General features: G+C 39.9%; 2 protein-coding genes across 2 annotated transcripts; both read right to left on the reverse strand.

Annotated features, from left to right (window-relative positions):
* Positions 1-722: 722 nt before the first annotated feature.
* On the reverse strand, positions 723-4,662 carry crcp (calcitonin gene-related peptide-receptor component protein). The gene is made up of 6 exons (XM_005727876.1): positions 4,557-4,662; positions 3,538-3,574; positions 3,333-3,431; positions 3,150-3,244; positions 2,975-3,032; positions 723-2,002 (listed from the first exon to the last, which is right to left on the reverse strand). The coding sequence occupies exons 1-6, from the start codon at positions 4,562-4,564 to the stop codon at positions 1,856-1,858; spliced, it is 444 nt and encodes a 147-aa protein (XP_005727933.1). The 5' UTR covers positions 4,565-4,662; the 3' UTR covers positions 723-1,855.
* Positions 4,663-6,459: 1,797 nt separating this feature from the next.
* Positions 6,460-8,463, reverse strand: LOC102195083 (zinc finger BED domain-containing protein 1-like). The gene is made up of 2 exons (XM_005727877.1): positions 7,319-8,463; positions 6,460-7,197 (listed from the first exon to the last, which is right to left on the reverse strand). Exons 1-2 carry the CDS (start codon positions 8,386-8,388, stop codon positions 6,540-6,542), a joined length of 1,728 nt encoding a protein of 575 aa, XP_005727934.1. The 5' UTR covers positions 8,389-8,463; the 3' UTR covers positions 6,460-6,539.
* Positions 8,464-13,450: the final 4,987 nt, after the last annotated feature.

The following is a 13,450-nucleotide window of genomic DNA, read 5'->3' on the forward strand; positions in this document are numbered from 1 at the left end:
AACCATTTCATTACAGCAATTACGGTGATTATTGTTGGTGCTGGTCTAATGACCTGCTAGGATTTTCCCACACAAGCATCTTTAGGGTTTACAGAGAATGGTCCGAAAAAGAGGAAATATCCAGCGAGCAGCAGTTCTCTGTGCAAAAATGCCTCGTTAATGTCTGAAGAGAATGGCCTGACTGCTTTGAGGACACATAAGAACAAAGGTTTGCAGAAGAGCATCTCTGAAAGCGCAACCAAATCTTGAAGCAGGTGGCCTACAGTAGCAGAAGACCACACTGGGTGCCACTCACTGTCATCTTAGAACAGGAAACTGAGGCTCATTAAAACTAAGCAACAGGAAATTGGAACTACACTTGGTTTCATGAACACAACACTGAGATCACTGCACTCAATTGGCCTCCAGACTCACCAGATCTCAATCCAGTAGAGCACCTTTGGGGTGTGGTGGAGCAGAGTCTCATCATGGATGTGCATCTGAAAAATCTGCAGCAACTGTGTGATGCTGTCATGTCAATGTGGACATGGCATCTCAGAGGGATGCTGTGAAGAATTAAAATCACATTGCCAAGTAAATACTGAGTCTAAAGCACATCCCTGTTTTTGTAAATGCACTGTGACTCATTTTAACACCACATCCTATTTCATATGTAGACTTTTTCCCCTTTTTACTTCTCCCCTATTTAAATCTGAAAAAAAAATTCCCTCACACAAGCGTAGTCCTCTGATGGAAAACTTTAATTACAATAATATGTCAATCTTTTCCCCCAATGATGCCAACGATATGTTGCCTACTTCCACTTTTACTGTGTTCTTACCAGTCTTGACTGCAGAACAAAAATAATATAGTACAGTAAAACTGTCGGATTTGGTAGTTCGTTATCGTAAGAATGAAAGTAACAGCGATAACTGTGATTGTCATATAGAAATTAATAAAGTGTTCCTCCTGTTTACATTTACAAGCATGACCGATTTGGCTGGGTTGGGGGGCTTGGCGCGCTCAGATGTGCTGTCCAAAAAATCAGTGTTCACTTCACTTAGGCGTCCCGCCTCGGCAAGGTACTTGGCAAGCACAGGAAACTGATGTGATATGTCAACAGGAAGCCCAAAAGCAGAAATGTACATGACTCTAACCAGCACATCCTTCCTCTACTACAACAGAAAGTTGAAAAAAAAAAAAACTGGAGTTGATCCAGGGCCTGTGGTTAAAGAGTTTGTGCTGCAAACCTGTAGTTTATATCCCGTGTGACCTCTGCACGGTTACAGAAACACATCTCTGTGAAACATGTCCTGCAGTACTGACAACTACAGCCCTGCAGCCATACCTGAAAGCAGACATAGTGGCTGCAACTTTTCTGTGTGATCCAAAATTACAAACAACCGCTGCATATTTCAGCTGTTACATCTCTTTGTAATGCAAAGGGAAAAAAGTGTCAGCATGTTTTAAAAATCATTGCTTCGCAAACTGAATAAGAGTTGAGTGACAACCTCCTGGCTTATATTGTTCTTTGTTATTACACAGGCCAATCTAATCATACTGTTTGATCTTACATTTATGCTGCACCAGCTTAAGTTTAATCGCACAACTGTCTAACATTGCAGCTTTGGAAATCAGAGTCCAATAATTCCTATTGTGACACACTACCCTGTTTGATTTAACGCAGCTATGTAGTATGAATGCACATAGAGAAACAATCAGTATATCTTCTTCTGCTTATGTAACAGGTCAACTTGATGTGAATTATCAAGCTGTCAGGCAGCATGTGTCCCATCATGCACAGTTCAATTAGTCGTGCAAATAATCACAGTCCATCCAGTTCTGCAGTTATCTCCAGTTCTGGCCCGTCATGGTGTCATGACTGTTCGCCGCCATCATCCATCTCTGTGTCTGCTGGAGCTGCGTTTTCTTGCTCTGGGTCTCCCGGTAGGACATCTGTGACTGTCTGGATAAGCTCCTCAATCTGCTCCTCTGATAGTCGCTCTTCACTCTCTTCTACCAGCTGAACACAGAAAGAAACTTCAGACAGTGCAACACTAAAGCCTCCTGATGTGATTTCATCTTCTGTTTTCAGTTTGTTTTTGCTTTATGTCTTTGTTCTCAAGCTTTTGATCATATCACATGATTTCCATCAGTAGATACAGTTTGCCAGCTTTCATGGAAGTGTCGATGCTTGAATGTCCAAAAGGGGCAACTAGTCCCTGAAGTGCTCAGATAAAACTGGGAAGAGATCTGTAAAATATCTACATATTACTGAAAACTGTTGAATTCTACAAGCTGATGAAAACCATGTGATATGAGATTAAAAGCACCAGACTCAACAGCGTCACTTTATCAGTGCATTCTTCAGCACATTTAGCGTCGGCAAAGAACAACTCAAACTACATTTTTACACAGTCTGAATGAGCCCAGACTGCTGCAGGGACACTCCAATCTACTAACTTTAATGTGCAAGGTGGATATTTTTTGGTGGTGTTATTTTCATCTGTGATTTACAGCTCCACGGACAGATTCTGAGTTGAAATGACTCACAAATCTGCATGTTTGACATCATTTTTGTTTTTTCTTCAATAATACAGCCTTAAAAGTGGCCATTAGCAGAGGTTAGGTTAGTAGTCCTATGTAAAAACAACACAAAACAAAAACAGTGTTTCTGTCCCGTCTGTGGAAGCCAGGCTCATCTGTTCCTACTTAAGTGAGCCATCACACAGTTCATTTGTATTATTCAAACAATTTGAAGGGGCATTTGCTTTGCTTGTTGTTGCCTTCACAAACGTAGGTGTCCATGCCGCCTGCCTGCCCAGCAAGATCCTTTTACAGCTCGGACGTATAAAGCAGAATACCAGCACACCTATTCTTTAAGTCACTCTGAGAGTACAGAGTCATTTCTAATTAAATGAGAACAATGTAATAAATAATAATGTAATAAAAACACTGTAGATATGAAGATGCAATTTAATTTAAAAACACTCACAAGCTGGATTTCCACTGCAGTCAGAGGCCGGTGGTTCAGTAGCTGTAGTTTTTCTGCCCTGTTTGGGAGGAAAAACAGTTCTCATCTAAAAAGAGCTGTGCATCTTATGCTGTCTGTAAAGTTCTATTGAAAGCATCAAGGCTGGAAGTTACTGTGATGGCCTGATCTTACTGACTTTGTGAGTTTGTGCGGCACCATGGTGGTGAGAAACTCCTTGACAATCTCAGGGCTCTGTCTGCTGCAGGGCGTCTTCGATAGGTACTTCAGCGTCTGGTGGAAGTACAAACCAAACTGTGGCTGTGCTTTTGAAAACGGGTAAACATGACAGGCACGAGGAACGCAGAGGATGTTTTCTGACCTCATACATGATGGTGTTGAGGTTCTGCTGCCCGGCGCTGTGTTTGTGCTTCCCGCTGTCCTTTCTCTGCTCCTTCAGGTCTGTGAGGAGTTTGAACACCTGAGGAACACACAGGTAAACAAAAGTGTCATCGGCCTGATGAGTTATTCTTTGAACTGACCACAGAAAATACGGTAAAGAAGAAAGTGAGAAAATATGACCTTACCTCATAGTTGCTGAGCATTGCAGCATTAGCATTTTTCCTGAGAATAAAAAAAAAAGTAAGCATTTGTTTTTGAGGGTTATCTCAGTGGAGGCTGTGGTGTTTAAAAGATGTTTATACAAGGTAGAACAGATCCAGGCTTTCATGTTTTTTATGCCAAATTCTGACCCTACCATCTAAACATTACAGCAGAAATTGAGACTCATCAGACCAAGGAACATTACTCCAGTCTTCAGGTGTCTAATTTTGGTTATTCTATATGAACAGTAGCATTAGTTTTCTGTTCTCAGTTGACAGAAGTGGCGCCCAGTGTGGTCTTCTGCTGCTGCTGGTGCTGTGACTTGTCTACTTCAAAGTTCAACTCGTGATGCTCTTCTGCATGTCTTGGTTTCCTAAATATACTGGGTTGTAACCATCTGATTTACCGATTTTAGATATTTGAATTGATAAAGTGGCCACAGAGTATTTGTGTAGCACATTTGTAAACAATATAAAATATGGGCTACCATAGCAATGGGATTGCAACTATTAATATACTAAGATTATTTGTTCAAACGAGCCAGTTTAGTGCTAAGTGTCAAAATCTCAGCATTATTATTATTATTATTATTAGTAAATAATGCATCAAACAAAAAGAAAACATCTCCTTGCGTGAGAGAACCTGGCATCTGTTTTCACGTGTAATTTATAAATAAATAAAAATAAAAAACAATTTCGATCCAAGCACAAAAATCTGGATCAGTAAAGTGCTGACAAATGCACTTGTTATTATGTTCTCATTAACGTTCTGCTGCGTTTACTTAATTTATTTGTTTATTGTTTATTTCAGATTAACTGGAAAATGTGACTACAGCCCTCACACGGGTCCCAATAACTGAACCGGAAACTAAAAGACAGCGAGACAGATTCTGCACTTTTAACCACAGCGTTTAGCCTCAGGTGAAACAAAACGTTATAGAAATATCAGTTAAAATTATGCAGATATAAAAATGAAATCCATTTTAACTCAAAAACGGTCTTACACTTCCATTTCGCCTGGCACGTCGCTCCGTTACAAATGTGTCCGTGTGGGAATGCTAGTCCGCCTTAAACGTTCCGCCTCTAGGTAACCTCGATGGAAGTTGGAGGGCAGAGGCCAACCTGGTAAAGGAAATTAGTACCTGGGGTATCAGGTTACTGTATGAAAAATAAAAAAACTTTCATCTGTATCTTTTTTTCTTTAATTGTTGAAATCTCCCATTCCGTCACTGTTTTGCTTTATGCTGCCCTCTGCTGTTCAGACTATTTATGATTTTATAAATGCTGTTTATTCCTAATGTGAACATGTGAAGCAGCAGTCTTACAAAAACTTATTAACATCCAGATTAAAGACTGTAGAGATATGGCCATCTGTCTCAGCATGATCTTTCTGAAAGTCTAGGAGGAGGGGCTAATGCATATGACAATGTAACTCCAGACACCTTTCTGGACGGACAGAGATTATTCTGCAGGGCATCACTCCTACTCTATGGGGGACCACAAGAGCCACATGCGTCGAAATAAAGAATTCTGTGCTTAAATAATGAATTGTACAAAAAATTATGCATTTGTAAAATCATTGTATTTATCCAAACATCAGTAAATTATTACATTATAATGTACATTATTACATTATAATGTAATAATTTACTGATGTAAATAAAAACACAATTTTTAAATAAAAATATCCATCAAAATATACTTCAGATCAAAAATGAATTTCACGAAAAAATTTAATTTTCAAAAAAAGCCTGATTTCCACAAACATTTTCAAATTCCAAATTTTAAAAACAGGTCTTAAAAATCGTTTATAAAAACAATTTTAAAAAAGTGAAATATGTAAATGGATTCAACAATCAAAGCTATATTTCCCAGCAGCACAAATTAGCTATGTTTTTGTAAGCTGCTGTGCTCTTCACAAATAAAGCTTGAAGCAGCTCAGACTATTAGAATCAGGACTGAGGCCTGTTACATTTCTACAGTGTTAGAGCAAAGGCTGCAACCTACAGCCTTTAACTCGTGATTAAAATGCTGACAGTGAACACATCAGTCCAGATGTTAGCACATTACTTTATGATACTGAGAGTTAAAACAACTGAGACAAGGTGATTAAAATAGTAACTGTCAGTTCTCTCGTTCCTTATATGATTACCCTCTGCTAAGACTGGAGATGAAACTACTGATTTGAGCTCATTTGATTTAATATGCGGGTGCACACATTCATTCTCAACTGGACATAAATGATGATCAAGAACAATGTTTAGTTTTATTATTTACATGATGTCTGTGTTTATTAATGCAAGTAAATGAAGTAAATTGAAAGTAAATACTCAAAAGTTGGATGTATGATGGACATCGGTACAATTTAAGCATTCACAGCACCTACAATATCTACACCTGTGTGGTGGCAAATGTACAGATCTCTCTCTCTCTCTCTCATATATATCTTTATCTATCGTGTCAGTCGCTTAAATTATCGTGACTAAATACTCATGATAAATCGCAAATTAATCTTTTTTTTAAATCTGTTCTAAAGGAACTTTAGGATACTCTTCATGTTTCTAATACCTTAAACAGTATGGGAGTGGACAAACTACTATACTTGCTTTATAAGCAAATATGTGTTTATTGTTAATCGCAACAATTCAAAACAATGAAAAATACAATGAGAAATCCAGAATACTGTTCAACAAAGCCTCAAAAGGTACTGAATACTCAAAATTATGCCGAAAAGAATCATATACTCCCACACAATGTAACTGTTTAATTTACCATTAGAGTGGGATCAAAACAAGGAATGCAGTTAGGTATGAATAAAACAATTTGGCTATACTTCTTTTTGCTCTCCAGTTTTTTTTAAGCAGAGGCTGAGCAACCCAAGCTTCTTCCTCCTTTTTTCCTAATAAAACATGAACATGGAAACAGCACATAGGAGAAACAAAGAATAAAAAAAACCCCTAGAACATACAGTACATGGGTTGTCACTATTACTTTGCACTAACCCAATTGCTCAAACAGACATGCATCTTAACATTTTGAGATGACAGGGCAGCTCGCTTGTTCTGAAAAACATGCCCAGAAAGTGAAAATAACCTCTCACATGGTATGGATGTGGCAGGTGTTGCCAAGTACATGCGTGCAAGGTAGGCCATCTCACTGTGTGCCCCTTCATGCTTGGACCACCATTTCTGGGGACAGTCCTCTATGTCAATAGTTGGCTCTGCCCTGTATCGCTCCACACATTTCTCAATATAGTCCTCCTCTTCATCAGATGAAGACTCTGAGGCAAACATGAGAGCTGATCTTTTCTTAGATGGCTCATATGTTGCTGGTTGTTCAGGCTGTGCAGGCCTCTGCCTCTCCCTGAGCAACGCACTGATCAAGCGCCACACCTCAGCCCTGTCAGCTCTGCTTAGACACTTAAGACCCTTAAACCTAGGATCCAGTGCTGTTGCAACCCTGAGCCACATGGTGTTAGTTTTTTCCTTGTGCTTCTCCATTTCTGCTTTAAAGGTCTCCTTGAAGTTAACCATGTAAGCTGGGTCATACTCAGAGACCTCCATCACTCGCGACAGGTGACACAAAGCTGGCAACACCACTGAGCAGGAAACAAACTTCTCCCCTCCCAAAAGTTCAGTTATATACCTGCAGTAATAGAGAAACATACGTCATTAAGAATTTGTTACATTCAATCACAAAAGGTCAAAATACATTATACACACACTCTCTATGTCAGAAGTGGTAAGAGTAAGTATTCATAAATTACCTGCAGTGTTCAAGGACCGTCTCCAGCTTCTTCAGTTTCTCCACTTCAGCTGTTGTTGGCATTGTGACATTAGTTGGATGTAGTGCCAGTGCATCTCTCAGTGGTTCTTGATTTCTCAGAACATGCTTGATCATCTCCAGGGTACTGTTCCATTTTGTTGATACGTCCTGTGTAAGTGACTCCTTTTTATGAAAATGTGCAATTTGCTGTTGTTCGAGCTCCAGTGCGTTCGGTGGGCTATGGTTGAAATGGCCTATGACCTTTCTGCATTTTGCCAATGCGCTGTTAAATGGACTGTTCTGTAGAGAAACTGTGATGGCTCGATGGAGGCTGTGTGCGATGCAAGGCATATGCTCTACAGGTAGCTGACTGGCCGCTGCAACCATGTTGCATGCACCGTCAGTGGTCAGCGTGCTGACTTTATGTTCAATCCCCCACTGTCTAGCTACCTGCAGAAACTGCTCGGCGCACGTGTCGGCGAAGTGCTGCTCCTCTGTCTCCATAACAGTCAGAACATGCGACTTTAGTTCCCACTGTGGTGAAAAATAATGTGCTGTTATTCCAAGGTAACTGTGATTACTTCGAAAAGTCCAATAGTCTCCGGTGAGTGCAACCGTATTGGTCTGCCCCAAAGTCTCCTCGACTTTGGCTTTCTCATCTTCATATAAGTTGTGGATCTTGGCTACAGTGGTGGCTCTCGAAGGCAATTCGTACGTGCAGTCGTTGGACGCTATGCGAATTATTTCAAGTAGCCCCTCATCCTCCACAATGTCAATCGGCCTCCAAGCTGTAGCCACCCATTTTGCTATGGCTGTTGAAAGTTTGTTGGTTGTAGAATTGTCCATACGTCTCCTTTGAAAGCTATCCAGCATGGTCTGCATCTGGCGAGGGAGATTCTCTGCTTCAGCTGTGTGCTTGGCTAGCAAATGGTATTTGAGACTGGACGTGCTACGGTGATAGCGCAGTTCACATCGACAGTAAATACAAACTACTTTGGTCTTGTCAAGAGATCCATCTGGCATTGCTTTAAAATTGAACTTGCCGTTCAAAATACGCCCTTTTTTGTCCATTTCTGCTCACTAGCGATGGCTCGCTTGAAGCTGAAGCTCCGGTGAGTCCACAACACGCTGGTTCTCGACGCTTGATTCGTTTGGTCAGAGTCACGTGATCAGTGGCGTCCGAAGCTTCGTAACTGATACGATTCGCGAGATTTGTGGAGTGTTTTGGTTGTGAGAGAAAGCAAACCACTGATCGTTTTATTAAGAGATATCGAGCCAGCGAGGAAGAGAGGTTCTGTCGTGTGGGAGTATTTTGAATTGATTTTGGTCAATCGGGTGGCTTTGTCAGCTTTCTGTTCTTGTTTTTCGCTTATGTTTTCTGTGTGCTTATTTGATCTGAAAACGTGAAAAAGTTAAAATGTCTTAACAAAACAAAAATCTGCTTTTCATAATAGAAATATCGTTAAATAACTTTAGAAAGACTTCCATTTGACTCTTTAAATTTAAAATAAACTAATAAAATAATCTTAAAATGTTATTCTACAAAATGTGCAGCAATTTAATTTGTTTATTCTTCAGGTGATAGTCTGTGGGACCCAGGAAGACCGTATAACTGAATCTAACCAACATGCATTGCAGTTTCTGTGCACTCCAGCCTCTTCTGTTCCATGTGAGAAGAATTTCTTTTGGGCAAGACAAAAAAGAAACAGACTCGGTCATCACACAGTGAAACAAATTCTCTTGTTAAATAATAATGAAAAAACGCTACATTAAAGGCATCACGTTTTTGCTTTACAAGTTCATAAGCATTTTCCTTTTCCTGTTCACAATCAATTCTACCCCCAGGTCATAAATAAGTATACGATAATTGGCCTAATATCATATTATTTATAAACATACCTGTCCAGCTGTCCAGTGATTAATTGCACAAGTACATGGAGAGAGGAACTCACAGCACAAGCATACTCCATAATGTGTTGCACATTATTACAATTATTTTTCATCTTTTGTATTTACCAACATCAAGATGTCACCAGCAAATACCACCATGGCGCATGTTTAAACAAGGAAAGTTTATTGATCAAAACTATTCATTTAACAAATAAACATAACTTCTTTTTTCAACCCCCCAAAAATACATGTTCAAAGCAACACAATGGTGGCCTAATATCAGACTGAATTGTGAACTCCACTCTGTGGAGTCGGCAGTCATAATGAAGCAGTTCGTTTTATTTTGTAGATTCAAGCTGCTTGTTATATTTTTGGCCACCGGATGTCACCAGAGTAAGTAAGTAAGTAAAATTTTATTTAAATAGCACATTTCTAGATAAAAAGATCACAAAGTGCTTCACAAAGTATAAAACAAAAACAGACAAAAGTTAACAAAATGCAATTCTACAAAGATGTGTTTTTAGTTGTTTTTTAAAAGTGATCACTGAGTCCGCAGATCTTAAGTTCTGAGGAGTGGACTGTATTGAAAAGCCTCAAATAATAAACCCTTTTAAACAAGCTTCAATGCTTCAGAAAGCTTAATTTGGCAATGACTACTACAAAACAGTCACAGCAATATTTAAAAAAAAAAAAATTCCCATCTCGCCCCTGTGGGCGGTCTGTCCTTTCAAGCTTGGGTCCTCTACCAGAGGCCCGGGGGCTTGAGGGTCCTGCGCAGTATCTTAGCTGTTCCTAAGACTGCGCTCTTCTGGACAGAGATCTCCAATGTTGTTTCTGGGATCTGCTGAAGCCACTGGGACCACTGTTACCTTCACCCTCCACATTTTCTTGAGCTCTTCTCTGAGCCGTTGGTATTTCTCGAGCTTCTCGTGTTCCTTCTTCCTGATGTTGCTGTCAATCGAAACCGCTACATCTATCACTACGACTGTCTTCTTCTGTTTGTCTACCACCACTATGTTCAGTTGGTTAGCCGTCACCATGTCAGGGTTCCCTGGCCACTGAGAGTACACCTTGGCTCGTTCTGTAGAGAACAGCTAGTTTCTTCTCGTGCCTTCAATCTCTGTGGTGTACCTCTTCGAGTGGCTGGCCAAGGCTGTGAGTCTTTGCTTGGCAGTTTCCAAGGCCTCAGGTACAGAACCAACTTACCTGGATGATCGAGCATGCATTTAGAAACTATTGATTTACGTTAATAAGCGAGTGCACACATTTCTGCCCTCTTATCACTTAGATTTCTGAATCTTAAGAGTGAATCAATTTACAGAAGGAACCGCACACCTAGTCATCAAATGTTTGGTAAAGCAGCATGAGTACTGTAAAATGTAATAGGTTCCTGTTAAAAATCACACAAGCATCACACCACATCTGGCATATATACTTCTATTTTATACAGTACACAGTTGAAATTATAAACTATATATTCCAGTCATCCACTTATCAGCAATTCTTGAGTAAATGCATGTTACTGATAAATCAGTGGTGATTCACCTGCAAGTGTTTTTAACAAACTGTTTCTTGTTTTTGTAGAACTCATCAGCAGCTGTATTTAAATGTCTTGTTCAATTTTCCCAACCTGGAAGCCAAGCTTCTGAGTCTTATCCCATGTAGGTGGCTCTTCTATGTTGTGCCGCTTCTTTCCAAGATCCAAGCTTTTTCACTTGTGTTTTCTTTATCTAATATTTTAATTTGTTTAATGATTTGAAACACGTTTTCACACCACTGTAAGTACGTAGAAGTTCAGTTCAAAAACTATGAACAGAATCCAATATCCACAAAACAAATATGTAAGACTGCTTTCTTCCATTTGCGCAACATCTCTAAAATTAGAAATATCCTGTCTCAGAGTGATGCTGAAAAACAGGGACTAGAAAGAGAGAGCATATTTCTCCTGTTTTGGCTTCCCTTCATTGGCTTCCTGTTAAATCCAGAATTGAATTCAAAATCCTGCTCCTCACATACAAGGTCTTAAACAATCAGGCCCCATCTTATCTTAATGACCTTGTAGTACCATATCACCCTATTAGAGCACTTCGGTCTCGCTCTGCAGGCCTACTTGTTGTTCCTAGAGTATTTAAAAGTAGAATGGGAGGGAGAGCCTTCAGTTTTCAGGCCCCTCTTCTGTGGAACCAGCTTCCAGTTTGGATTCAGGAGACAGACACTATCTCTACTTTTAAGATTAGGCTTAAAACTTTCCTTTTTGCTAAAGCATATAGTTAGGGCTGGACCAGGTGACCCTGAATCCTCCCTTAGTTATGCTGCAATAGACGTAGGCTGCCGGGGATTCCAGTGATGCATTGAGTTTTTCCTTTCCAGTCACCTTTCTCACTCACTATGTATTAATAGACCTCTCTGCACGGAATCATATCTGTTATTAACCTCTGTCTCTCTTCCACAGCATGTCTTTATCCTCTCTTCCTTCTCTCTAACTACAAAACAACCCCAAGAGATGCGGTTAAATCCCCTCTCCAAGTCCAAAACACCCGACATATATCGACCAGTTGGCCTTACTTGGACAACCATTCTTCCATAGCATTAACAACAGACAAAAATGAATGGCCTGTATTTGTATAGCGCTTTTACTTAGTGCCGATGGACCCAAAAGCGCTTTACACTACATTCAGTCATCCACCCATTCACACACACTTTCACACACTGAATTAAATTAAGATTTAAATTGTTTAAACTGCTACTTTCAGCTGCAGAAACTATTAGAAATTTTAGTTATTGTGGACTTTCTAGTGAAAAATACCATCAGGCAACACTGTCAACAAAGATCACCTATGAATTGTTGAGTGCAATATTAAATGTTGAGATTTCTCCTCTCAACAAGTTTCTTCACACACTGACCAAAATGTCTTGCTGTCAAATGCAATTGCAAACAAGGTATTTCTTCAGCAACAAACTCTGAACTCTTCACCATCTGGATAATGTTGCCTTCAGTGGTATTTGGAAAAGGATAACCAAAGTTAATTATACTCTGGGTTTGACTAACAAAGTGTATTCCTGGAGTATTTTATTTATTCAACTAAAAAATGTTTACGATAAAATTGTAAGTTAAACTCAGTAATATCCTGCTGTGGCTTCTTCTGAAGTTTTTCTTCTACACGAGTTGGACCAGCCGGCTGAAGATTGTCTAGGCTTCCCTCACTGCTTTACCAATATAGACACTGATGGCCTTCACATGCTGCTGAAGCATTTCTATATCTTGCTGTGTGTCCTGGTTTCACTGTTGGATGTTGAGTCATGTTGGCCTGAGCTCTCTCTGCCTCTCAGTCCTTTCTGCTACAGCTGACACTGTGTCGTGGCCTCTGTGTTCCTCCATACCACAGAGGTTAACTGATATACTGCTGATCGCTGGTTCTGAAAAGTCCTAATTTCATACCGAACCTGGAGGTGGCTCTCACAGTAAGAGGCCACACACTGCAGACAGGAACTGGAGACTTTCAGGGCTCTCCCAGTGCACACACCACAGGCCACATCTTTAAGTCCAATATAGTGTTGTGGATGAGGAGCAGTTTAGAGTGCTAGTCTTCTTCAGCTAATTAGGTGTTTGCAGAACTAGCTTTGGTATGAAACCCTTTCTGCACTGATAACAGCTGGAAACTCTTCTTAATCTCCTCCTCTTCCCAGTAGTTCTTGATACAGCTTATTCAGTAGTTGTGCCCACAGATAAGAGTTGTTGGATACTTGAGTAAATCCAGACAGATTAAAAAGCACAACTTCTTCTGGTCCAGCTGAACCCTCATTTAGACATTTTCATTTCCTTACAGTAGATCAAATCTGAGCTTTGATCAGCTTAAGCCTGTGTTTCCTGTGTTTAGATCTGCAACGAATAGCACTCATCACTTTTTCTTTGTTCTACCTTGTTCAGAGCTGTCTGAAAAAAATGCAAGTTTCCCTTCATTCCAGGAAGAGGAGTGGCTTCTCTCTGGCAGTGAACAGCAGTTCAACATGCATTGTATGCTTGACAACAGGAACAGAAAAATCTGTGCTGCAAAATATATTTGTTGTGGATTTGGCTCTGAATGTAGAATCTGTGTCCCAAAAATTCCAGCGTGACACAAAGCATAATAGTTAGTAGTATGGGTAGAATTATCTGGTAATTTGGGTAAAAAGCTGGAAGAACATAGCATTAGTCCTTCTGCTCCAGTTAGCATTAGCTGCTAAAGTAGCAAGCTGGAGCATG

Source organism: Pundamilia nyererei, unplaced genomic scaffold (assembly GCF_000239375.1).
Source record: "Pundamilia nyererei isolate P.nyererei 1_Seehausen unplaced genomic scaffold, PunNye1.0 scaffold00026, whole genome shotgun sequence".
NCBI lineage: Eukaryota > Metazoa > Chordata > Actinopteri > Cichliformes > Cichlidae > Pundamilia > Pundamilia nyererei.